The sequence below is a fragment of the Rhagoletis pomonella genome, unplaced genomic scaffold (genome assembly GCF_013731165.1).
Source record: "Rhagoletis pomonella isolate Grant_MI unplaced genomic scaffold, Rhpom_1.0 Rhpom_scaffold_00005, whole genome shotgun sequence".
Taxonomy (NCBI): Eukaryota; Metazoa; Arthropoda; class Insecta; order Diptera; family Tephritidae; genus Rhagoletis; species Rhagoletis pomonella.
In genome coordinates, this window is record NW_023458559.1 from 43,525,991 (window position 1) to 43,553,855 (window position 27,865).

General features: G+C 36.3%; 2 protein-coding genes across 3 annotated transcripts in view; both read right to left on the reverse strand.

Moving 5' to 3' along the window:
- Positions 1-27,865, reverse strand: part of LOC118739015 (chromodomain-helicase-DNA-binding protein Mi-2 homolog) — a 73,448-nt gene that overhangs the window by 10,404 nt on the left and 35,179 nt on the right. The window contains exons 2-5 of one of the 2 annotated variants that reach the window (XM_036470096.1): positions 10,987-11,063; positions 10,634-10,880; positions 1,936-2,231; positions 10-869 (exon numbers count right to left, since the gene is read on the reverse strand). In XM_036470096.1, the coding sequence (XP_036325989.1) occupies positions 10-869; positions 1,936-2,231; positions 10,634-10,880; positions 10,987-11,063 (1,480 nt within the window). Of the gene's footprint in view, positions 1-9; positions 870-1,935; positions 2,232-10,633; positions 10,881-10,986; positions 11,064-26,524; positions 27,029-27,865 lie in introns of those variants that run through there. The other variant, XR_004992966.1, reaches the window with a different exon arrangement.
- LOC118739016 (RNA polymerase II elongation factor Ell) lies at positions 18,471-26,529 on the reverse strand. Its single transcript, XM_036470099.1, has one exon. It carries the CDS (start codon positions 22,825-22,827, stop codon positions 18,922-18,924), a length of 3,906 nt encoding a protein of 1,301 aa, XP_036325992.1. The 5' UTR covers positions 22,828-26,529; the 3' UTR covers positions 18,471-18,921.

A 27,865-nucleotide genomic window follows, 5' to 3' on the forward strand; every position in this document is an offset into this window, starting at 1 on the left:
TTGTGCCATTTTACAAAGTATTCGCGCATGCGCGCCTTCGGCTTTTTCGAAGTTGAAGGCTCATTCGATTCAACCCAACGCCATGTGATAATTTTCTCAGCCTTGCCCGAGAGTGGCGGACAACTGCAACGTGGACATTTCCAATCGCCATCTGGTATGGTGTCTAAGGGTGGATTGAGACAGAAAGTGTGGTAGGCTGAGGGACACGAATCACAGCACAGCAGTTCACCGCCATCCTTGCATACGCGACAAAATTCCTGATGCTCATCGTCGTCTTCCTCTTCGGCAGCGCCACCATCAGCCTCACAATGCGGGCACGACCATTTACCCTCGGGTGCTTCATCCAATTCGGGTTCCAAGCAAACCAAATGATAAGCGCGCGGACATGTATCGCAAAGTATAATTTCGCCACCCTGCTGGCAAACTTCACAGTAATCTTGGTGTTCGTGCTCACCCTCCTCGCCATCAGGAAAACGGCTGGTGGTCTTTAGCTTCTTCTTCTTCTTAAACTTATTACCTATCTTAGTTTTGGCTTTCTTGCGCACAACTGGTGCAGCGTCCTCGGTAGTTGCTTCTACTTTATCGGCAGGAGCAGCAGATTCTCTCTCATCGGCACTATCATCGGATTTTTGTAGCATTTTCTCGAATTCCAAATCAGAATCACGCTCTGAAGCGCCGCTAGCATCCTGATCCTCATCGGAACTACCACGTTTACGTTTGCCAAACTTAATTTTCAATGTTGGTACTTTGCCGGAACGTCGACCTTTTTTGCTGCTCGAACGACCGCCACGCTTGCGGCGCGAACGTGAAGTTTCCTTTTCCTCTTCCTCGTCTTCGTCCTCTTCTTCTTCCTCATAAATATCATCAGGCTAATTAGAGGTAAAAGGATACACATATATACATACATACACATATATTTTTGAATATTAAAAATATTGGCATTTACTATTATTCATTAAACTAGGGAAATGAAATGAGCCAAACTGTTTGTCCTATTTTGTAATTTTTTTTCCAAATAAAGGTTTCAAAAGATGAAAATTTTCCTTTCTAAATTTTGCTGTGGTATAAGCATGTTTTAAGCAATTGATTCGGAAGACCGAAACTAAGCGGCATAGGTACCACTTAATCGAAACGAAAATCTCTTCCTATTTGACAGCTAGATTCATCCTATGCACTTCATGAGCTGTTTCACCTAATAAAGACGTGATATATATGTATGTACGTATGAGCTACATAAGGGCTTGCTTTCTGCACCTTAGTCCAATTGCTTTTTTCGATCTTCCCTTTTTCTTATCTCGTTACTGCACCACTAGTTTCTAGGTTGGGACGTGAGTTTTTTGAGGTTAGGTAAAACTAATTGATTATGCCGTTATCATTTCCAATTGGCCGGTTACCAAGGCAAAACACATTTACGGTGTTTTGAACAAAAAATTTTGATAAAAAATTAATGTGTTTCACCGTGAACGATTGGAATTGAACTTTCGCTAACAACAAAAATAAAAAAAAACAATAAAATTTTAACAATTTTGGTTACGGTAAAATAAATTCTGAGAGCAAAAATTTTGTCGCGGTTAAGAAATCCGTTATTAGTAAGTTGGCCAACTCGACATCTGACCTTTAGTTATACACGGAAACCCTTGCGCACTTTTCAATACTGCATTTTGACTTTTTCAAATTCCATATTAAATACTGCTTAATTTTTTATCTACATATCGCACGCCGAAAAACTATTTCTTAGCACATGATAATCATATGGGCAAGGGCGACTTTACCTTAGGTTTATTAAATTATAATAAAAAATTGCTCCAGATTTTGCCGAAAGGTAAATAAAAAAGGTAAATCAAAAATGCCAAATTTTGAGTTGTGACTCTTTTGAAGACGGTGTGCGATATGTGCATACATTTGCACATATGTATGTATATATATTTCACTTACCTTCTCATTGCGTGAAGACCGCGATGAACGTGGCTCCTCAGCCTCCTCGCCACCTGTACTGCGCCCCTGCTCCGATTGTAAATTCGGATTTACTTCGCAAAATTCACGCCACTTGGCGGCAACTAACATCATTAGCTTGGGCGCTGGTATTTTGGGATTTTCCTTTTGCAATATAGGACGAACATGTTGTGTAAATGATTTGTACGATATTAAATTTTGCATATCTGTTTCGGTGTAATCAATTTCAACATCGGTGACATTGAAGGCAGAGCAAACGTCCTCGACAGATGGCATGCCTTTGAATTGAAGAAAACAATACAAAAAAAAAAAAACAAAGAAACCTTAGTAAATTTCATTTATAACTAAATAATTGATGTAATCGAAGTTACTGACGCTATTTATGGGCCCTGAAAAACTGATGCTTAACTGGTCAAATGTTTTTTTGATCACAGGACAAATGGTCACGACAAACAAGTAATTTTTAGCAAAAAAACGACTTAAAAAAAAAAAATATATATATAATATATATATATATATTCCATGATCCAATGATCGGATCTAAACCAGATAACCACATTAGTATGGGACCACCTCTGAGACACTACCTTTTCGATGCAAGAATTATCGAAATCGGTTGACGTGGTCCAAAGTTATGCCGTAACATACATAAAAAAAAAAAAATTCCGACGAACTGATAACCTCCTCATTTTTTGGAAGTTGGTTAAAAAACACAGACACACACGCCTTTTACGAGTATGTAAGACTACGGCCATGTATGATATGTATGGCGTATGAGTATGATTGACCAACTATTTCTAAGGTCAAAGAAGTACAGAAACTGAAATCAAAAATGGTATGAAAGTAATGAGAAAATGGTAAAAGCAAAATATGCAAAAACGTTAACAGTCTACCAATTCAACCGTTATATGAGATGTGGGCGTGGTTAGTGACCGATTTTAAAAATTTTGGGCCATTTGGTATGTTGTACCAAGGCTAACACTGTGCCAAGTTTGGAAAAATTTTTTTTGGTATCTTGTTTTTTTTTTACTAGTCTGTGAATTGAAAAAGAAATGTTCAATGGTCGTGAAAAGCTGTTGACCTTATGGCAGTTGCAAATGTATTCAGAGGTAAACAATAATGCATAAAAATTACTTTTGTCTAACTTTAGAATTTTTCAGATGTATTTAATAGAAAATATGCTGGATCTGGAAAAGAATTCCATAGAGCGGGCGGAAAGTGGTTCCAAACCCAAAAAGGAACGTATTTTAAACAAGATAAAAAATATTTTTTGATTTACTTCAGGATTTTTCCGTTTTTATTTGTTTTTTACTGAATAATATGTAAATCACTTTTTTAATTCAGCGTTTTCTTTTTCAATAAAAAGAAATGATGAAAATACTTTAATACTAATTAATTACAACGTGCGAAGTCAATTTTACACACGAAAAAATCAATATATTCACAAAACTGGGGGCCTAATAAAGTAAAACTACGTTTTTAGTTTTTCTCTCTGACGTCAGGATTTTTTTAAAAGGACTTTGAAATTTCAAAAAAATTATTGAATAAAAAAAGTATTCAAAAGAAGGCGGAGCCAGCCTTTCAACTAGGGGGCGCAGGAGTTTATATAGAGGAAAAAAATGTTTTTAATTAAATTTTTAATTTTTTTTTGTGTATAAATAGCAATTTTTGGGTTTAAGTATCAGTTTTCTGGTATCCTTTACAACGATACCAATTTTTTAAAAATCGGTTTATATTTTTTTGTTTAAAATGTTTTTTTTTTTTATAAAAAAGGTATTTTTTTCTTTTTAAGTGTTTTTCTCAAATTTTTATATACAAGTATACAAATATGTTTGTATACCAGAACAAAGGGGGATTAATCGCCTTTACAGCGATACTAAATTTTTGATTTCGGTTATTAATTTTGTAACAAAATTTTTTGGTTTATAAAATAACATAATAGTTTAAAAAACTAAAACCTCGCTATTATAATTTCCATTCGTACTGTCAAGTATGTAACTTGAGAATAGAAATCGCTGCATCTTTTAGGCGCATCAATATTACATAGTTACATCCCGAGCTAATAAAAGGGAGGTAAAAAGGTATTTTTTCCTTTTAAGTGTTTTTCTCAAATTTTTGTATACGAAGTATAGGTTTGATTGCGTTTACAACGACATCAATTCTTTAAAAATCGGTTAGTAATTTTTTTGTTTAAAATACTTTTTTTTTATAGAAATAAAAGGACATTTTCAACACTTATTCGTTCTGGAGTGCCAAAATTTAAAATTTTTTTCAATTCAAAAGAATTTTTCCTTTTAATTGATACCCATATTGTTACACTACAATGCACCAAGTTTTTAAATAATTTTTTTATTCAATCATATCCTAGAAATTTCAAAGTCTTAAAAAAAAATCCTGACCTCAGAGAGAAAAATGAAAACCGCAGTTATAGTATATTTTGGCTCCTAGTTTTTTAGTGTTTTAAAAATTTTTGGTTTTTGTCGCACGGTGTTATAACAATATTAAGAACATTTTGAGAATTGTAAAGCCTCCTTTTCGGACTCAGCTGGTATGTTGGGAACAATACTTTTGAAAAATTTAATTTTTTTTTATTTTCAAGTTTACATAAAAGACTTTAAAATGCTGGAAAACTTAAAAAAAAAATCATTGCCGACGAACTGTTTTAAATAAATGTGAAAATAATTCAAATTTCTTTTGCGAATTAGAAAAGGTCGATAACTCTCCCCAGAAAATAAGGACTGTACGATAGTTAATAAGGAAATGGTTAATATGTTGCCCGGATAAGAAAATGTTCACTGTGGCATCAATACTGTCGTTTCTGAATATACACAGGAGCAAGTAAGATTCGCCACAGAATTTTTAAAACTCTCTAACACCTTTTCATTTTTCTTGATTGAGTAGCCATTTGTAATGAAATTTGTCAGCTGGAGAAGTGAAGTGATTGAAAGTCATAATTTATGTGTTGATCTACGAGTACCTTTCTTAACTGAGATGGCTAACCTTTTGAAATTTTTCGAAACAGGTAGTACCAAGGCATATCAAATAGGTATTAGAGCTAAAACAACATTTATGTGTATTTTGTTGTTGCTTGTCTAATCTAAAGTGTTAAAAACTGTTCTGATTTTGAGTAAAAATTAAATTTGGGGGGAAAAATTGGTGCGACTTTCTTTCTTACGTTGCTTTTCAATCGCTTGTTTTGTATGGGAAAAGGTTCCACATGCAAAAAGATTTTGAAAATTTATATTTTTTTGCGAGAAGAAATTAAAAATATTTGACATTTTAGAGACCGAATAATTTAAAAAAAAAAAATCAAATTAGCTACTCTACTGATACTACCGGTTCAATGTACTTGGGGTAGTACAAAACATTGCAAATAAGCACATTTGACTGTACTTCCCAAGTACGAAGTGCAACGGCTCAAAAAGAAGTACTGTACTTCTTGCGGAAGTATAGTACTTCTTTTTGAGCGTTTGTATTTGATATTTTGTACTTCAGGAGGGAGATTCTGTAACCAGTTAGCGACAATTTTCAAATCATTATCGCCCTTTTTGCCGCAAGATATACATGTTTATGCGTCAAAAAGTGCGATAGCGATTTAAAAATGGTCGCTATCTGGTTACAGAATCCCCGAGGTCTTGCACTTCTCCGATCTTCTGGACGATAGTCACTTGGGCTGGGCGATAAATTCGTTCAAACCATTAAAGGGGCATCATACCTGCGCAGCTGCAAAGGGCTCTGAAGGTGTCGTGCAAGGGGTCCACGGGAAACTCGACCGGGGTCCACGGTGACATGAACAAAATATGGGGGTCCATGAGTTGTAAATGGGGGTCCACGAAAATTTATCTGGTCTCGATGTAAAGAACCAAAATGGTTGCTTGATAGCCTCTTTATTTAACTTTAATTTGTTTGAGTGGTGTATAGTGCTCTTGACGCACTGCTGCACTTACCGTCACCTTGTGTTTTCATACGTGGGGAAGCCTTAAAGGCCACCTGTATACTAAAACGAACCGGATGCTGGTATGACAATGAGTGGGGCGCGGCGAAAACTGCTGGCGGCAGAGATTTAAGCACTTGTGTCTCTTCAATGCTTCAGGATAGTACGCCACCATTATCTTTTTGAAGAGATTCTATAATGTTGAGTTCACTGAGACTGAATGCTGGTTTGATTCCATCGCTGAGACCAGACACACACATTGTCCAATCTTCACTGATGGCTCCTCCGAGTGTATCTGAGGTATTTTAATTAATGGTTTTTTAATGGAGATAACCTTCACTTTTCTGTAGGGGAATATGCTTCGGTCTTCCAGGCTGAGGTAATTGCAATACTCAAAGCCATGGACTACGTGGTGGAACATAGGTGAACAGAAACACCAACAACGAAAATGAGAGCATTGAACAGCCCTCTATTTAGGTATTTCCAAACTAGTTCGGCAATGCAAGTCTCGACTATAATATGATGGTGAACATAACGACGTTGTTTTAATCTGGGTGCCAGGCCACTCAGGAGTACCTGATTATGAGACATCTGATCATTTGGCCAGAGTTGGCTCAGTTTTAGCACTCCCACCTTCGGCAATCGAAGTCAGCATCAGAAACTGGGTGAATACTTCGCTCAGCAAAGACTGAGGTGGTCAAAACTCATGTTGCCTTCAATCTAACAAGGTCTATCTAATTTTTTGCTCACACTGAGCAGACGACACTACAGACAACTTGCTGGACTGCTGACTGGTCACTTCACGTCGCACAAACACCTGACTGTGATAGGCGTGGAACACTTTTTGTGCTTCTTGCTTGCTTGGTTATTTGTCATCGATTTTTTTTAACTCGTTCTTTTCTCTATTGTCAGTTTCTGAATTAAAAGTTTGGCGTAAAAAGCTTAGCCGTTTTGATGTTTTAAGTTTTGTGTTTTAAAAATGTGATAAATATTTTTCGCCTCATTTTATAACTCGGAGCGATAAAAACAAAAATGATGCCATTAATACAAATAAACTATTTTACATATACCCCACGTGCAAAGTCATGAGTGAGCCGGACATTTGATGAGTTTATGGTGAAGATAATGTAAATAACGCTAGCGCCCGCAGTGCTCTTAAAAAATGTAACTCCTCCGAGCGCGAGAGTATTTTGATGTATTTACGAGCTCTATTTTTTAAAACCTACAAGTGTGTAATCACATTATTTTTATAAATAGTACACAAGAAAATATTTTACTTTTATTTTGGCCACTCCGAGTTTAGTCTTTGAATTCACCCGCGATGCAAGTTTACATTGTTAGATCTAATTTTCACATATAATTTTTTTACGAGCTTTGGGAATATTTAGAAATGTTTCAGCACCGAAACCAGTAAATTTTTAAAAAGGGGTCTACGAGAAAAAAGTTTGGGAACCTCTGGCTTAGATGGTAGTCAGTGTTGCGCTCATCTCGAAGGCCGGATAATGCTCTCATGTTTCGCCTCGGGATTTTAGGCCTATCAGTCTCTTCGTTTTTGCTAAAAAAACACGTCAACTTAAGCCAGACGCGAAAATATTCGATTTTTGTATTTTTCTTTTCAGCTGATGGTCACTTGGCCGCCTGAAAGCCACATCAAAAAATTCTTGAACAAAAATATAATACCAATGGACAGTATATTAGGTTACGTAACGTAAATTATGTCTAGACTAACTGAACCTTTAAGTTTGTTACTTTTGTTTACGACTAATAACACTATGTAACAAGGTTTTTGTCCCTGGGTTGTAATTGTTATTTCCTAGTCAGTTAGGTCCCAAAAGTATAGAAAACAGCTATTGTCGCAAGATAACTTTGCTTTTGTGACCATGGCAGCGCTTATCTGCGTTTATTTTTATGCTTGTTTGTTGAAAACTGATACACAAAAGCTCAGTCACAAAAGCAAAGTTTCCGAGGAATATTAGGTGGTTTCCATACTTTTAAGGCATAACAGACTAGGAAATAACAATTACATCCCAAGGACTGAGAAATTTTTTTTTTTTGTTACTTAGTGTAATCCGATTTCATGGCATAAGTCTACTTTAAACTTTTGGAAAAAGTTATTTGTTTGATTTCAAACCCAAATGGTTTTATGAAGGCAGATGGTATTGAAACTGTTTTTAACTATCGCACTGAACAACCAAAAAGAAACTGTATATGTACATTACAGCGTACCAGAAAAAAACATCGAATGTAAAGAATTTGGCGGCCGCTGTGGTGTAGGGTTAGCAGTGCACGCTCCCGCTCCGAGGGGCCTGGGTTCAAGCCCGGTTCAACCCAACATCAAAAAATAAATAAAAAACAAAAAGATTTTTTTCCAACAGCGGTCAAAACGCTCCTCCGCAAACCTCCGAGTGTATTTCTGCCATGAAAAACAGCTTCTCATAAAAATACAACCAACGCTCGGAGTCGGCGTAAAACTCGAGGTCCCTCTCCTTTGTGCGACAACATCCAGGCGCACGCCACAAATCGGATAAGCTCGGCCACACTTTATTATAATTAAAGTATTTCTGCAAGGCAGTTCCGTAAAGAATCTTACGAGTATGATATGCATACATATGTATCTATGTTCTTGTCTTCAGGGGAAAATTTTTTTCCACACTTCATTGGCCTCAAGTACCCCTTTCTATTAGGTCGGTGTTATGCAGAAATTTTGTTTTGCAAACTACGTGCAATTGTTGTCGGAGCAAACTCGGAGAAAGCGAGTTTGGCGACTCTTATAGCAAACAAAATTTGTTGGGCCAAACTGCTGTAAAATTAGTGCTGTCATATACAAAAATTGTAGGTAATCGTTGTTCTACACAAAAAATTGCAGTGATAACAAAAGACAGAGAACTGAATTTATGCCATAAGCTTCAAAGCTTAGGGCACAGTTAATTGCCTATACAATAGGTGCAATCCCGTATTCCTCGGACTCGGACTAGTAAAATTCGCTCAGAGCGAGGGAGTAACATTGAAAAGTACGGGATCGCTTTCTAGTAAAAAATGGTAACTTCTGTCAACTTCAACATACAGCTACAGCTGATCGTTTGACACATTTACCAGAATATACCAGCAAAAAATTCTCGGACTAAAACTGGTAACTTCTGACAAAGAGAGAACCGTATTTACTCTCTTTTTTGTCCTCTCAATAGTCAGAGAACCGAGTACGGGATCGATTTCCAGTAAAATCTGACTGATTCTGACTATTTCTGACTAATCCGGACTCGTACGGGAACGCAACTAATATTGTACAAAAATATCAATTTTTGCATGATAAAGTTTTTCATTAATCGGGCCTTTGGAGTCGTTTTATATACAATTTGGATTTGGTCCATTTAGCTATTGAAAAAATGTGGATTGGAAGCATATTTTTTCACTAGGAAGTTTTAATAAAAAGTTTTTCAATTAAATAAAAACAGAAAAAAAGAAATTAGGTATTTTTCGCTGCTAATTTTAGTATTCTTTGGAATCATCATCACCTTGCGTATCGATGAGATTTATTTCGATTCAAATTGAACCAAAAAAAAAACTTTCCCACCTTTTCCGAGATTGATTGAGTATTAGACATTATTTTTTTATTGTGATTCATATCGATCCAAACACGAATCTCTTTCCCACCCATCGATGTTAACGCCGATTTCTTATTATCGATATTTTTGATAGATCGACTATTTATATTTCCACATCGATAGTTTTATTTCGATTTAAACCAATCAAAAATCGATTTTCATTTACGATATTTGTATTCCTTAATTAGAGTTGAACCGACCATTTTAATAATTATTATTTTTATTAATTTTTAACGATATATTTTATTTAGATTTAAATCGACGAAAAATAGATTTTTGAAAAGATCGGTAATTCTTTCTTTCGTTTCCTTTTGATAATAAATTTTTTTTTGCGATCGTTTCTAATTTCGATTAAAATATATATATTCAAGAATGGGGTTTTTTCAAGTTCTATAATTGATATGTGTTTGAGGAATTTTTTGGCCTGACATCGATATTTTTGGGAAATCGATTATTTTTGATCATCGCATTTGTTGGCGATCCTTTTTTTTCACATAAAATCAAATGGATGCAATTATTTTCAACTTGTGAGCTCTAGCACTAATTGATATTTACGCCTCTTTAATGTCACTAATGTATTCATATCATGTCACTAGTTTAGAGTTAAAAGTTGCTAAGTCTAATTTTTCTAAAAAAATTATTTTTGATGCCAGAAGCAAGGCAATTAAAGATGCATTGTTTTCTAAAACGATGAACTAAAATAAGACGAATTTCTAGCCATTTCTATTCAGTGATGAGCAAATCTACTAAATCCAAAACAGTCCCAGAAAAGGTGATGAGTCCAAAAGAATACAAGCAGTTATTAGCGAATTGGTGGAGTTTCATTCGTTTGGAGTTGTTTTTGCTTGGAGTACGCGAAAACTTGTATTAAAATTTTACTGAAACAAGTGCTTGAAAAAAATTCGTTTTATTTTCTCAAATTAAAATAAAACAAACTGGACTTAGCAACTTTTCACTTTAAGCTAGCGAGACGTACTTTGTTCTCTCTCATTTTGTTGAGTGCACTAATACTCAAGGATTAATTTGAATTACTAACTAATGCAGTTAAAATCGACTTAAAAAAATGAATGCTCTGAGGCATCCTTGTGCATTTGAAGGTCTAACTTGCAAGCGTCTAGCGTCAAAAAACACTAAGTAGACTTACCCGATGAAGTAGATTCCTTCTCTTTTGTTGTAGCCTTCTCAGCCTCCTTGCGCTTGCGGCCACGCTTCGTTGTACTACCATAGTCGACATCTTCGTCATGTTGCATAAAATCACTATCATCGTCGCTGTCATTCTTCCTACGCTTCTTCTTCTTGCGACCTTTCTCTTCACCCTTTTTGGTTTTACGTTTCTTGCCCTTCTTCTTTTTGCGACTATCATCGGGATCATAATCATCGTCTTCATCATTCTGTAAATGAAAAAGAAGAGAAGAGTATGTATTTTATTTATATAATTTGTTACAATATTTGCTGTTTGTTTTTTTTTTTTATAAAAAAAATGTATTTATTACTCACGTTCGGTTTCAATGGTGCATCGGAATCATTTGATAATTCAGCTACTTGTGCAGACTCATCGAGTGCTTCTTCTTCTTCTATAGAATATATAGATGTAGTAAAAAAACGTTAAAAATCAATACAAATTACGGATAAGCGTTGCGAGATAAAATCAAATTAGAAGTTTTGTGGTCTCGTGCTTGGCGATGTCTTAAATTATATTCTCTTGCAGTGGCGGCGTTTTAATTTCGGTTTCATTTTGTGGAGCTATCTGCAGTTCTCACAAGAAACGTTTTTGATTATTTCCTGTTTGAGAAAGAACTTTGCTGTTGCTGTAAATTTTCTTGAAGAAATAAATATATGCACATTTTTTTTTGGGAGCTCCATACTGATTAAAGAAATTGTGATAAAATAAAATTTCTTTTCCATTGCTTGCGAGTCATTTTATATGAACTTTTCTTCATTTTTATTGAGAGCTGCAGACAGCCCTTGTAATAAAAAAATAAAAAATGTGGACAACTGAAATATGGCAGAGCTTAAATCGACGCCTCCAAACCACACTACGCTAAGTCTGACTACGTCTAAGTTGACTTGGCATGGTATGGTTTGGAGGCGTCGTCGAATTACTTCCAAAGTGTTCGAATAAAAACGTTGTGATTTTTCGTAGATGCTTACCTTAACTAGCCAAACTTGGGCTTGTTCGAGTTGCAATCACAACCGCAGTGTTGCGCCTATTATTAAAGTATCACGTTCTGCGTGAATTTCTAGCAATGTATTATTAGTTGGGCCGTTGCAACAATGTTGCCATTTTTCATCAGTACGGCAGTAATTCCGATTTTATTACGTGCCTCGGACAGGCCCCTTTTTATGCCGGTTTTCACTAGGAAGTGTACCACAAATTTCATTTTTCGTCACTGAAAAGTCTAGTAGAAACTCGGCAAAAGTCAGTGGAAACTCGTTGATTGAAGATACAATCTACTGAAGTACGTGTATAATTTCCGTGTGTTTGACAATAAAACAATACGATTTTTTTTTTCAAATTATATTTATATTTTTTGTAATTTTTTCTTAAATGTTTGTGTTGTTTGTTTTGTTTTGTTTTTTTTTTCGTCAGTTTCCTTTGCATTTCCATTTTACATACTAAGAATATAACAATATCTTTTTTTTTCAATTGATTTTTTGCTGGTTTTGTCAGCAGTTCTGCACTTAATATTTTATGTATAGTATATGTGTATGTATATATTTATATAATATGTATATATTAATTGTTTATGCAATGAATTTCTATAATCATGACCTCGTCGTATAGAATCATAATTGCAATCAGCGTCGTCATTGTCATTATCATTTATATATTAAATTTTTCTTTTAGTTATCCAAAATTACGTGTTTGTAGGTACTACTATACTAAATAATAATAATTATATGTAATTTATCAAGTGTGTTGTGGTTTTTGTTTTCAGTGTTAGTTTTTGCTTAATGTGCATAAAAAGAATCAAGTTCTGCTATTACCATTACCATTTCCGTTTTTTTAGAATTTTGCTGTTTTTTTTTGTTATACATTTTTGGAGCGAATTCGAAAATGTTCAGGTGACAACATAAAATAATATTATATATTTCATTTTAGTTATTTTTATTTTACAAATTAATTTCTGTTTGTTTTCAAATGTAAGCACGCTAAATTAATCTCGATTAGTATAAAAACAAAAGTTATATACAAATACTTGATTTGCTGAAACAGTTTTGAGAAATTTTCAAAATTTTTAAAACAGTTATTAATAACTGCTACCTGTTAATATGTATAAACAAAAAATATGAAACTTAACTTTAATAAGTGCACACACATTTTTTCGTCGTGTAGTCACGTCAACATTAAAAACAAAAACGTAGTTTAAATATTGAATTTTTTGTTTGCTTAACGCTTAATGCATACTTCAATCTTTTTTTCCTTATTTCTTTAATATTTTCTACTTTTTATTTATATAAAATTTTGTAACTTCTTAATATACAATATATTCTTAGTAAGTTTTGTATAACAAAATAAAAACGTATAGCAAAAATTAGTTCGAATGAGTTTTCAGTTATCAAAAAAAAAACTCAAACCAGATGAACATTCGCAGCGCTAGGAAGATTGAAATACATGCGTACATAAATTTTTATTACTATACCTATAGTTGTTGTTTTTGCATGGATCAGAACATTACGAGCCCTAACCGCCAAAAAGATGTAAGCGACATTTTTTCAACATTTTATTTTTGACGCAGAAATGCATCAGATGCTCTAGGAACATTTCTGCATTAAACAGAAAATTTTGAAAAGAATTTCGCTCACATCTTTTTGGCGGTTAGCGCTCGATTAATATGCCGCGTAGCTGCCAAGTCTGAAATTAACTATGTATTTTCTCGATATTTTTCAATTTGATTTATGTATGTAGCTCTGGCACATTTTGAATGTTTGCAACGCATTATGAACAAAAAAATTAAAAATATTTAAATAAATTAAGGCGCTGACCCAATGCAGGCTTGCTTTGCACGCCTTACTTTAATTTGCTTTGATTTACTTCAAAAACTCGTCTGGCCAAATGCGGCTTGGAACGCTGTCAAAGCTACCAGCTGTGTAGTTAAAAAATTAAGGTCTGTTCCCTTACACTAAGAATAATTTTCCCACAAAATTCCAGAAAACTAAAAAAAAATACAAGCAATCTTTTCAGATTTATTTTTAAATTGATGCGAACTAATTTTTGCATTTCAAAGGAATGATAGTAATTATACATATATAGCTATAGGTACATTTATTAAAAACAAAAAAAAAACAATTTTTCAAGAGACGACTGACCAGTAGTTTGACATCATAAATATCGCTAGCTTTGAGTGAAAAGTTGCTAAGTCCACAATTTGTGAAACCTCATGATATAGGAAGCAAGAGAAATTAAGGATTAAGGTACTTGTTTCATTTTTTTCATTTATATTCAATGGAAGGCAAATTTTCTAAGTCCAGAAGAGGCCCCGAAAATCCGATAAGGCCAAAATAATACGAAATATTTTAATAAAGATCGAATCCTTTTGATTAGTATGGAGTTTTGCTTTGCTTTAAACACGCAAAATGTTGTATTCAAAGTTCCTGTAAAATTTGTAAAAATGGACTCAGCAACTTTTCAGCCAGCGATATGTTAAATATAAATATGGAAACATATAATCATTTTTATTAAACTTTGAATTACTCATATTATATATATTTTTTTTAATTACGTAAGCAAATTTTTGTTCATAAAAGAGCGCAGCAGTTTGAATTCATTTAGAACGGGAACATACCTTTTTTCAAAGCGCTTTCAAATAAAACATTTGCCTATTTGAAACTTTGAGGCGCTTAAAGCAAGTGAAGCAAAGCTGCCATTTGGCCAGCCTTCATACGTTTTAGTATATTCGAAATAACTTTTGACAGTTCTCAATGCGAGGCAAGCAAAGCAAGCCTGCATTGGGCCAATACCTTTAGGCTTCAAAAAAAAAAAATTATAAGGTAAAAGGGTTTTTTTTAAGAAATTCAACGCGGTTAAAAAAAAGTATTTTCTGAAAATTGTTTGAAATTCTTTTAAGTAAAATTAAAAAATATATATATTTTTGAAATGTATATCAATTTTTAATAAAAAAAATTTCTAGTAGTTAGTATTCACATTGAAAAAGCATGAAAAAGTAAAATAAAATTATAAATTCACATATCACACACTCTTCTCAAACGAGGCACAACTCAAATATCAGATCCGCATATATGTACATATAACTGCCTGTGGATCGTACAGATTCAACGCAATTAATCAGGGCTGGCTATCACTGAATCCATCGTAGTCCGGTTTTTCATGAAATCTATGAAAATGCTATCACTGAATTCGAATAGCTAAGAACGTAGCATATACTTTGAATGGAAGTGTTCGCAGAAATTCGGATTCAGTGATTGCATTTTCTTGAGATTTCACGAAAATCGGAATACGGTGGATTGTGATGGCCTTCGGGGCCAACAAAAACATTATTATTATTTATTATAGAGAATCATGTCGAGTGCAAGTCGTTGTTTTTAGAGTCGAGCCCTATCGAAAACTGTATGGCATTGCCTAAAACTTCGACGCGAATAAAATATTTCCATTAATTGGAGATAAACCCAATCGATTTATGCAAAAAAAAAACGGCTTAAATTTTGTTTGGGTTGTGCCTTTTTTGAAGAGGGTGTTCCATATGAGAAGGATAACGTTTTTTGACCAATTTTTACATTGGTTATGAAAGAGCTATGTATGTATTTAAACGATGTTTAGTTTAAGTTTATGAAATTTAATTTTAGCAAACTTTTACCAATTTGTAATACATTTTTAGTTTTTATTTATTTGGTTAAATTTTTTTTTATATCTTTCTGCTGTCATAAATTTGCCGATTAAACTTAAACCAGATTTCCACTGAGTATTGAAATGACAAAAAAATGTATGAGCTGAGCATTAAAAAATGCGTTTCATTAAATACCTAGTGAAAATACGGCCTTATAGATTTTTAAAGAGTTTTAGCGAAGACTTAATTGACTACCAAAATTTTAACTGGCTATTGGCACTTCATGCTACAGTGTGCATATTATTTTAAACAATTTACAAAAGCAACAAATTGGGTAGAATAAAAACCAAGATAGAATGTGTGGTGATTTCCGAAACTGAAAAAAAACCCCATAGTCGAAGATTTTTTCTTCGACATTTTGATAGTTTAGTCAAAGTTCCGAGACTTTCAGGCACTTTCCTAGCTTAAAGTAATAATAACCTCCAGAAGTTTTTGGAGGCGTTTGCAGCATACAATTCTTGGAGACTTATCACTGTGTCAAAAAAATACATAAAAAATAAAAATAAATAAATTACTTTATATAAGAATAACAAAAAATAAAAACCAGTACACTTTCATAATTTTTTTTTTTACACAAATTGCACAATACGCATTTTATTTTTTAACTACATACATATTTATAAATAAAAAGTTTTATAGAAAAATTTATAAATGTGCGAGAAAATAGGCAAAATGCAGTTACTTAATAAAAATAAGAGCAATAAAATATACTACAAGGCATAACTCCAAGATTTTTGTTAAAGCAGCAAAATTTTTTAGTCTACGTACACTCTTATTGCTGTAACTATATGGGTATTTCCAATCTGGAGTTACGTGACAATTGTATGAAAATTTTTTTAAAAAAGTCAAAACTTGAAAAAGGTTTTCCTAGATTTGCATAGCAATTAAATGACCCCTTACCCTTATTCAGTAAAATTATTACAACCGTTGGTAATAGCGATTTAAAGAGGAACACATAAAGATAACCAACCGTTCAGCTATGGGAAAACTAAAACTGCAGACCGATAGTACTTTTAACGCTGATTTCAACTATATAAATATTATTTGGCGCAATTGAAAAGTAAAGAAGATATAAAACGAGGTAAAACATTTTTTTCGAATACTAATATTTTCTAAAAAAAGTAATGATGCCAAAATAAAGACAAATAATCTATCTTCAAGTTGATATATAAAATGTGTAAGCTTGTTTATATATTTAAGCTAAAAATATTAAAAAACAAATAAAATGTTATAATTTTTTCATAAAATAACCTTTTTTAGTAAAAAGTGGGCTATCAATGCTACAGAAATATATATTATTTAGAAAGTTCTTACCTTTAATTTGATACACATATTTTATTATGATCTGCTTTTGAGGTACGTAGTTTAGAAAATATTAATATTTTAAAATATCACAACTTTTTTTTTAACCTCCTATATATTCTTTACTTTTCAATTGCGCCAAATAATATTTATATTGTTGAAATCAGCGTAAAAAGTACTATCGATCTGCATTTTTAGTTTTTCCATAGCTGAACGGTTGGTTATCTTGATATGCGCCTTTAAAGTTAGGAAGTGGACTTTGACTTAGGTTGAAAAATTGCAAAACTCTGCGAATTGGGCAAGACTATTTGTATAAAAGTTTTTGTAGTAATATCAGGCGTGACGTTACGTTACTAAAATTACCGTTTTGATAATATTGTTCTTGAAAGAATTTTTGACGGGAAGAATATACTTTTTATTTTGACATCACCGCCACCAGCGGTTCTATTTTTTTTTTGGAAATCTATGTCTTTCTATATTTCAATTAACTTCCCAAATGTGAAACAAATCAGAGCATAAATACGGGGTTTTCAAAATATCTCGACAATAGTGCCACCTAACGAGACCTGCTTACATAACCCGTATATATTATAAAAAGCAGCCAAATCGGCCTATAAATATATTTTTTTTCCTCTGGAAGTGCTCACATATGCTCCGGCGTTGTGGAGCGTTAGTTTTTGGCTTGTCTCTTTTATTTTTCCATCAGCGTAACGCTGCTGTGAACAGGAAGAAAACATAATTTAATGCAAATTTCTTTATCGATATATCTCTCAATGCACATTCCACTAATATTTTGACCGCTTTTCGGTGAAGTGAAGTTTTGTGGTATCTTGGCAGCGAAAAGTTTCGCTCCGCCCCGCTGAGTGCGAACACCTGTATCACAGCACAGCTTCGCTCGGAACAGCTCGCGCTCCATGCACTTAACGAGTGTGTGCAAAACGTGTGTGTATGTTATGTAAAAATTGTATATATTTTTTGTTTACTTTTATATTTTTAATTTAATGATTTAATAATTTTTACAAGCAAAACACGTAGTAGGTTTAATTGAGCTCATTGCGTATATGCAGTTTTTTATAATCTAATAGCGTTTTCTTTTCTGTCGAAAAATGTAATTGCCTTCTTCGCACAAATACTAAGGAGAGGCAATAAAAAGGCTACATGTACATATATACATAATATATTTTTAATTTTTGCCTGCGCTTAATTAATTTTAGTCATCATTGTGGGAAAGAACACAGGTTGGTTTTCACGGATGGTACACCGTGAGAAAAAATTCTACCTAAGCAGCATGAAGTTTTAAACCAATTTTCGCGCATTTCACCCACCCACCCTCTGTGAAAATGTAAAAAAAAAAAACATAATTGTGAAAATAAAAAAAACTATTTCATACCAAATTTAACTGAATATTTTGAGTTTTATTTTATTTTATTTTTTTAATAACTTCAAGTTCAACAATGCTTGTAAATTAATTAACTATTACAGCTGAGCCCTCCCACACAAAAAACGGTTGCGTTGCAATAGCATTTCCAAAATTTTATGTACTGTACATGTATGTATGTATATAGTAATGCATGTAAGACGGCAATCAAAGCATTAAAATTAAAACAAATATAGGCAGTTGCCGCTTAATTCTAATTATTACACAATTAATTCTTTGCTTAAAATTTCTGCTTGCTCTAGTGTTTTTTCTCTTTCTTCCTCAATTGTTTTAAAAATATATATGCATGTATGTATATATATGGTTTTAATATTTAAATGTAAGTGTGTTTATATAAGGTATACATATGCGTTTTTTAATAACAATAAAATTTTTTTTTGAGGATTTTGTTTTTTTTTTTTCACTGCACTTTCCAATTCACATTTTTTTAACATTCCTACCCTCGCGTGCAATACAAAATTCCTAACTCTAAAGTGATTTTGCAACCAGCACGTATTTAAAACCGTTGGCAACTTCCGGTTGCGATTGCTACAACCGAAAAATCATATTTACAAAAATAAACTAGTACATACATATATTTGCAGGGCTATCTTTTTTCAACTCTTGCGGCGGCTGCTTAATTCATACAATGAAAGACATTTTCGCAATTAAAAACCACAAACTGAGTTCATTCATTAGGAAGCTAGGCTCGCATGTGAATGTAAGACATAGAAAAAAAGGCGATAATCAGCAAGTTCCTAAATACGTCTCGGTTGCAAACTAATTCTCAGGATGTCTCCTTTGTGTCTTATGCCCTTTTTACATACAGCGGCGAAGCGAAATTTCGCTACAGCATGTGCACAAAAATCAATACCGCTCATGATCATGTTCGCCATCGCCTTCATCATTCGAATTGGAATCAGAGCCATCATCAACGTCGTCGTCATCGTTCGAATCATCATCGTCATTAGAGTCATCGTCGTCATCATCATTGGAATCCGACGAATCATCTGAATCTGTATCATTTTTATTGTTGTTGTTGCGTTGCTGATGTCTCGCTACATTCTTTTCATCAACTGGCAAATGCTTGGACTGGTGCTGCTGATTACCATGGAATTGTTCCTGTTGTAGCTGAGGTTGCTGTATGCTATATTGGCCACCAGCAGGCGATTGGTGTGGCGACGACAAATATTGATGTTGCTGTGTGTGTTGTTGTACATTACTGTGTGAGTGGTGCTTCTTCTTTCTATACACCACAGTTTCTTCAAGTAGTGGCGTATATTGCTGCTGGTTCTGCTGCTGCTGATGTACATGTTGATGACTTGGCTGTTGTTGTTGCAGCGGCGGCTGCCGATGCTGCGCATAGTGTTGCGCTTCTTGCTGATAACCGCCAGGAGGTGAATGATTACTTTCACCACCACTCACCATTGGCGAGACGCGTGCGTTATGCGCAGTCGCCGCGGCCAATACATTGCTCCTACCATCGACTAGATGCGATGTCGCATCTGCGGCCAAATGCATTGCTGCCGTTGCCGAAGCATGCTGCTGTTCCTGCTCTTGTTGTTGTGGATGTTGCTGTTGTGCCGCAGCCGCTGCTGCTGCGGCTGCCGCCGCTGCCGCCATCGAAGTCAACGTCTTATCATAGTCGGTCACAAGCTGTTTAATGTGCGCCAATTTGGCATGCAAGTAATCGAAACGCTGCTTGTCGCGTTTCAGCTCTTCCTCGTTGTTGATGCGCTCATATTCGGCCACAATTTGCTGCTTAATGTGCTCATAGTCAGAGCAGCCTTGTGGCGCACGTTGCAATTGATCGGCAAGTACCTGGAAGTTGCGGCGCACATCTTCGATGCGCTCCAACAATTGACGATACTCATCGTAATCCCGTTCAAATTCAGTCTTGTATTGGCGTCGCTGTTCGATGCTTGTGATAGCCGTATAATTGCTAAAGTCATAGCTTGGCGTTTCAGCAGCGGCGTCTGTGTCAACTGTATCGTGTGTGATGGCGGAGTGCTGCGGCATTGTTGTCGGCATTTCCGTTGGACTTTCAAACTGTGTTGGCTGCTGTTGTTGTGGCGGCTGCTGATGAGAAGGATAATGGGGTGGTTGGTTGTTATGCCGTTGCACTGGGGAGTATGTGCTGGCGGAATGCGTCGTTTGTTGCGATTGGTAATGTGGTGCCTGGTGTTGCAGCGCATGCCGTTGTTGTTCCTGAACTGGTGAAGTGGGCGTGCGCATGCCACCGGTGCGTTGCTGCTGTCTACTACCGGTTGTCGCTGTTGACACCGCCGCCGCCGCAGAGCGTGACGTTGCTTGTGCTCGATTGCTGCTGCCGTTTCTCCCCGTTGGCACATAATCCTCACGCTCATTGAAACCGCTGTGCGTGGCTGTGTGCATTTTTGGTGAGTATATGACACTATTATTTGACTTTTGTTGCAGCTGCGGCTGCTGTTGCTGTTGCAGGTAACTGGGCGACTGGTGACGGTAATTCCCACTTCCACTGCGATTGTTGCTGCCGCTGCTGACATCGCGCCCAGCCGACCTGCCGCTGCTAGTGCTACTGCTAGACTCTGGAACAAAATTGGCACCATATGGCAGCCCACTTTTTGGCGAGCTTGCTAAAGCCGCACGCTTCAGTCCATGTTTCATACTGCTACTTTTGCTGCCTTCGTTTTCTTGTACACTATAAATGTTGCTGCCGCTGTTATTGCTGTTTTTGGGCGAAATGTTCGTACCACTAGATGAACCGCTGCTGCCTCCAGAGTGTCGATTTTCTTTCGGGTTGTTACCAGCTGACTTACCGCTGCCGCTGCTGTTTGATTTTCGCATTCCGCCACTTCCGCTGCTATGTGGCAGATAACTACTACCTTGCTGCTGCTCTATATTCAACATAAAGTCGTCCATATTGTTGAGCACGTTGTAGCTTAGATCAGAATTGCCAGAGTTCTCATCAGCATGCCCAGCACTACGGGCGCCTTGTGGAGAATAGGTTGACGCAGATGTAGCATGTTTGCTGCGCTGCATAGGATAGCCAGTGTTTGCCCCACTGCTGCTGCTGCTGGCGCCCATTACAGCATAGGCAGCACCCCGCGACCCATTACTCGGCGCACCGCCGATACTTGTGCTCCCCGCCGCATTAGCGGTGTTGGCAGCAGCTATTGCGTCCTTCTTAAAATGACTAATACGTTGCTTCTTCGGCTGACCTGCGCTCACGAATGGCTCATCGTACTCCAGACTAGTGCGTTTCAAACTATTGCCGCCGCTCAAGCCACTACCACCGCCCAGTGGTGGAGGACTGCCGGTATGTATTGACGTTGGACTTTGACCCGACGTTGAGCTGCCCGCGTCTGAACTGAGCGGCGGTGTTAGATTTTGCGGCTTCCGGCGTTTCAATTGCTGCAACTCCTGTTCCGTATAGTATGGCCAATTCTCGTTCACATCATTCCACATTTGACGACGTAAGTTGTAGGTGTTGTCGCGAGACAGCGTCGCAATGTCCTTGAGTATATTGCTAATCAGTGAACGCTCCCGATCACGCAGTCCTTCGTTTTGGAGACGTGAATATAATTCAGGCTTCTTGAATGGCCGCAAGGCAAGTAAATGTATTAGCCGTTCGCGTATTTTTCGACGCGATATATCAGGTAACTTGCCACCACCACTATTGGTATTTGAAGTACCACCACCTTTGGCGCCGCCACCGCCCGACTTCGGGCCGCCCCCACCACCCCGTGAGAAATTGCCACCATTGCCGCCAGCAGCATTATTGCTAAGTCTTGACTGCTTACCGCTGCCGCCGCTACTACCAGCTAATGTAGATGTGGCGGTCTCGGGTGGTGAATTGTGTTGTGCAGCGGACGCATAGCCGTTAGCGATGCCGCCGGCCAGGGTGGAAGAGAGCGATGAAGCGGACGTTAGTGATGGCAGCGATGGTGAGACGTTGCTTTGAGAATAAATATTGCTTGTACCGCTGCTGCCATAACGGTTAATAGCGCTGCTGGTATTACCGCTACCACTGGCAACTGTGCCGGACCCACCCAATAACGTGGGGTTGGGCGAGCGTGAAGACGAGGAGCACGAGGAAAACGTTGTGCCGCCAAGTTTGTTATTTAACGATGACGAATGTTGTGTGGCGGCTGGCGGCGAATTACTGTTCAGCGATGATACTAATTTACTACGACTAAGACTACTTAAATAATTACTACTGCTACTACTGTTGTTATTGTTGCTGTTGCTGTTGCTATTTCCACTATGCCCCAAATGCTGATAGATGGCCGACGAAGGTACAGACTTCTTCACCTTACGTCCAATGTCTGTTTGATTTGGTTTAATTTCACGTATACACTTGCTCTTCTCCGTCTCTTCGGCAATTGCCATTTTGGTACGGGTCGTGTCATAGATATCATCGTTGGCATGTATACGCATGCGATATGGTATTGAGCCGAGTACATCGAGACCTTCAGACGTCTGTTGTATGCACTCAAGGGAGCCCTCAACATCATCGATAGTAAAACCAAATTTACGGCCTTCATTGCTATCCAATGTGGGAAAAAAGATGACACCGGAGTTGCCATTGACTTGAATTTTGGCACGTTGACCATTTGTGAAACGTTTGGTATTCTCATTGTGTTGATATTCCTCGATGGCGCGATATGCGGAATCGGTGAGTTTGACAAAGATATATTCCTTAGATTCATCGGTGTAACGGTTTTGTGACATGCCATAATTGCCGGACGTGAGTGCAGATGGGCATTTTGCAGTGGCGATCGAATGTGTCATAACGCAATACAAACAAACTGCGTGGAAGCTGGGTGGCGGTGGTGTGTTCGATTGTTAATTCAACAATAATACAATTGATGAAACTCACTCGCTTTGTACACACGTCGTAAAATCAAACAAACAAGAAGGAATAAAACGATTTTTATAGAGTTATCGTAAAACGAAATTCTTTAAAAATTTTATCAAATTAGGAATGCTGAACGTAAAATGGAGTTTGACGTTTGAGGATCAAGTCAAACGGAAAACACAATAGTTAAAAGGCTTTACCGATATGTTAACTTTCAAATAGCGCCGATGCCTTCAAACTACGTCTGCTAAGTAGTGCTCGCTGGTTGTTACGTGGCGGTTTCGTTTACGTCTGTGGAAGTCCTTTCGTTTGTTCGAGATTTTTAATGGGTTTTATTTTTGTTTTTATTTTTAGGAAGCATCAACCGTGGAAGAGTTGTTGTTATTGGCCACTATAGTAGTTTTTGTTTTCAACAATATTATAACTCTTAGGACATGTGGTTAGTACTAGAATTTTCCTTTTCAATGTTTGAAGATGTGTTTACTTTGATTATTGTTGTAAAAATTTCTTAATACAGTTCTTTGTATAAGTACTATGGTTGTGTTGTTTGCCTATTGGAACTTTTACGAGTATCAAGTTAAATATTGCAGTGCAGTGTACTTAGGAATCAGCAATCCGACGACGTGTCTGATGTAAACTAATTTTCAGTTTCGTTTACAAGGAAAATCGTTTCGCTTGAAAATTCTCTTAATTAGTTCTTAGGGGGTTTTTGTGCTTGAGTTGGTAGCTGTTTGTAGTATTTTACAGCGATACTGCTGATTTTTGAGTCGTAGCTATTACGCTGCTTTGTTGCTTGCGCTGGTAGGGTGCTGAGTTGTTGTGTTGCTTTGTTGTTTTAATATTTTAATTTAAGATAGTTAGTAACTTTTTTACTAATCAATAATTTTTTAGTCTTTGTCTTTATGTTTTATTCACTTCCGTATCCACTGTAGATGATTACGCGTGATCATTGGTTGGTAATACGCTTATGATTGCGGCGGAGTGAATGGTTTATTGACGGAACTTAGTCGTATGCAATTCTATGCTTTTGATTTGCTGTTTTAATTTTACTAATTTTTCCTCTTATATGGTATATCTTATATGCTTTTAGATTCTATAAAGCAAAAGTGCGACGAATAATTTGCCTTATTTTTTGTCAATTAATTCGACGACAGTGGATCGCCTTCTGTTAATGTGTGCGTGCGTGTACGCGATGTGCAATACAAAATTAACAAAGCCACAAGCACCACGGCTGCTGGTGCTGTGTGCCTGCTGATCTGTTTACTGTCTATATCAGGGGGGCTTTTTCGCAGTTGCCGTCACTGTCTTATATGGCCTATTTGTGTATGGGTTATGCCCTTGTTGACTGGCTGTTGCTCACCGTCGTTTGACGTGATAGTTTTTTAATGTTCTTTTATTTTATTTTATTTTTTGCACGGGTAATATGTGTAGTTATAATGACACGTTTATTCCACTCGTAGTTTTGGGTATGTTCTCCATACAAATGAATATAGTTACATATGTTTCTGTTATTAAATAATAATGAATTTATTTAATTAGGTTAAGGTAGACATGGAATTAGCTGCTGCTACGGCTGCTATATTTTCTATTTCTTTTTTATATTTGTGTAATGGTATTGGCTATTGTTATTCTTGTGATTATATTAATGGTAGGTTTCGTTGTTGTTGTTGTTGTTGCTGCTGTTGTGGTGTGAATTCACGTGTTGTTTTTGTTGGTATTTAGTGCCACCACTGTTGCTGCTATGGTCTCTACTAATATAATAGCTATAGCTAGTACTATGGCTACGATTGCTACTGTTGCTGCTGCTACTACGGCTGATGAAAGTACGAACAGTTGTGGTATCTGCAAGATACTTTGTACGTATCTCCATTTGTCAATGACTACATTTGGTGTGGCAAAGCGAGACAACAATATATGTTCGCTGATTTTGCCGTTGCCGTTGTCGAAGTCAGTGTTTTCGCTTGGTCAATGTATATATATTATATATATATATATATATACATATATGCCTGGCTAGTTTTATATATATGTATATAAGCACTACAGTGGTGGTGTCCCTTGCGACGTTGTCTTTGAATTTCAGCTGCTGTTGTTGTTCTTGTTGGTTTTGCTAAAAATCATCTGTGTATGGTTTTTATATATTTAATTCAATATGCACACACTTGTAGAATGTCAAAATGAAAGAAAAAATCCAACAAAAACAAAAGCGCTGCGTTTTTCGCTTCTTCTTCTACTATTTTTCCTGTTGTTTTTGTCAACGTTTCATTTTAATATAAGCGGAATTTTTGCTCGTTTCTACAAGTTATTTGTTGTTGTTTCTACTCTTGTTGCTCTGGGGATCGTGTGGTTTCAATGGTTTCTGACTGTGGGTTTTTTTTTGCTTCTTTTGCTCTTTTCGAAATACTTTTCATGAATCTACAGCATTTACTACTGCTTTAGTTTTTGATTTCAAACTCACTTTAAATTCTTGTTTCTGCAAAATTTTGATCAACTTCAACGCACAATCTAGGTTTCTTCTTTTCTTTTGTCGTTACACTTTTTCTTCTTCACGCACTTAGTTCATATGACTGCATATATGTATGTATGTATGTATCATTTATATATTACGACGATGATTTGTACAATTTTCGCTATGTGTTTTCAGCGTGAATTTTTCTTCGACTTTTAAAAAACTAAATAACTTTACTGCTCGATCGATCACACTTAAATCACTCTCTCCACTTGATTATGTGTGGTACGCGACGCAAACATATATAGTATATGTTAATTTAAGTTCATTTTAAATTAAAGGTATCTTTATCGACGTCCGAAAGGTATCTGTGAAACGAAATCGAAACGAGTTGTTTTCAAGCGGTTGCTTGACTGGCTGGCTGGTTGGCTATTTGGTTAGGTAGTGCTGCCTTGCTTTGCCTTGCTTTTGTCGTTGTTGTTGTGCTCGTGTTGCTGCTACTGCTACTTTAATTTCAGTTTAGTACGTGCTTTGTATCATTTGTTGTTGCTGCCTGACTGCTTATGCGTTGCTGTGACTATTGTTGTTGTTTGTTTTTTATTGACATATCAGCACAAAGTCGAACGAAACAAGTTTGCAATTTGTACTCTTCTCTCGTGCTCTCTTTGTGGTGACTCTTGAATAGTTTTTTTTTTTCTGAGAGGCAATCACTCTCCGACCTTTTACACTCAATTAATCACGATCTCTCTGCAACTCCCTCGCTCTGTTTGCCGTTCGCTCTTCTTTTTTGCAGGCACTTACTTTTTTCTATATTGAGCGTTAAAAAATACGCTAAATAATTGCACCCAAATCAAGCAACTTAAAACAAAAGAAAATTTTATAGCTTTGCTTTGCTTTTCAAATAATTGATGAACCGTTTGGAAGAGAATTTTCTATATGCGGACACAGATAGCAAAACCGTGTTTTTCGTTGTTGTTAAGCGATATTTTTTCTTTCTATTTTTATGCTTTCCTTTCTCTTGTAACAGAAACCAGTTTTGTCTTATATAGTATTATTTAACATACCGAGTATATTCACGCTCTCATAAAATCGATCATTTACTAAATTTTGTTTTTTTTAGTCTGTGTGTCACTCTCTCTATAGCAAATCCCCCTATCTCTCTCTCACGATTCGTTTATTACCTGCAGCGATACAGCTGTGCTAATAAACACGTTCGTCGGGAAACCTCAACGAGTAAATTATGTACTAACGAGCAAATAAACGACGGTCCAAAATGTGCGATGTGCAGTGTAGTGCGGGGCGTCTGGCTGTGTTGTACATAAATACACACTTGTGTATCTTTTTCTTTACACAATTATGACTATTTTCGAATTATTTCGACCGCTGATTTTGCTGCCGCTGCTGATGTTGTTTTTATTGTTGTCACATTCGCTGGAATTTATTCTCTGAGTACTTTATTCGATCACCACCGCTACTACTGGTGCAGTGCAATGCTTCGTTGTTGTTGCTTATAATAAAATATTGCGGTATTGTTTAGGTATATATTATAATAGAGATTAGTCTCTGGCGATTGCCAAAAACACTCCTCGAATCTTCACAAATTGCTGGATTTCCTTGTTGTTGTTGTTGTTGTTGCCGTAAAAGCCAGTCAGTTATGAACGAATTTCGCTCGACGAAAAACAGTTCTACAAAAAAATGGGTTTTATTTTTTTTTTCTGTGAAAAAGTACTTGAGCAGCATTTAAGGGGTTATTGACAGTAATATGTATGAAAAAGTGCAAATTTTGTATATTTTCAACCGAGCTGTTTTTTGTTTTTCATTTCACATTGACACATTTGTAGTACAAACAGTATAAATTTACTCATTTTAATTGGAAAGTAGGGCTGGGAATATCCGTATATTCAGATTTTCGAATATCCGGTTAATATCTGTGCTTTTTGTTATTAGGATATCCGCATAAGCGGATTTTTTTTTTTAAACAGATATTCGTATTCCCGGGTTATACCGATTTTGAAGAAATCCGGATAGAACTTTAAGCCCTATTATAAAGACCGACAGGCGGGACTTTGAAATTACAGTTGTGTTTTATGTTTTTTTTTCGCTTTTTCGCAGATACTACGTACATATATTTGTATGTAGATCAACTAAACTACCCGTCTAGTAGTTGTAATGGCTACAACAACCCCGCCCGGATCGGTTAGTCCCTCAATCGTGGCCGTCAAGATCTACTAACGGAAGACCCAGGAAGCGTGCAGCCTCGATGGGGTCTGTCCATAAGGACACAGGCGTTAGCAGGGTGGTGTTCAGTAGGCATGCCAATAGATGTTTCCGAGACATGCCGGGCGTTTCTCCGCATGCCGGGCATTCGTTTGGCTCATCTGCAATTATTTGGCTCAGGTACGAGTTTCACCTGCTGCAGTTGCCAGAGCGAAGGTGGGCAATTGTGGATCGAGTCTCCCGAGGCAGGCGAAGCTTTGTCTCGTCCACGTCTGATGGTTGTGTGCCCAGAACGGCATTCACAG

What these genes read in the sequence shown, in the direction of transcription:
- LOC118739016 (XM_036470099.1), bottom strand. Translation starts at nt 22,827, where the DNA reads ATGACACATTCGATCGCCACTGCAAAATGCCCATCTGCACTCACGTCC.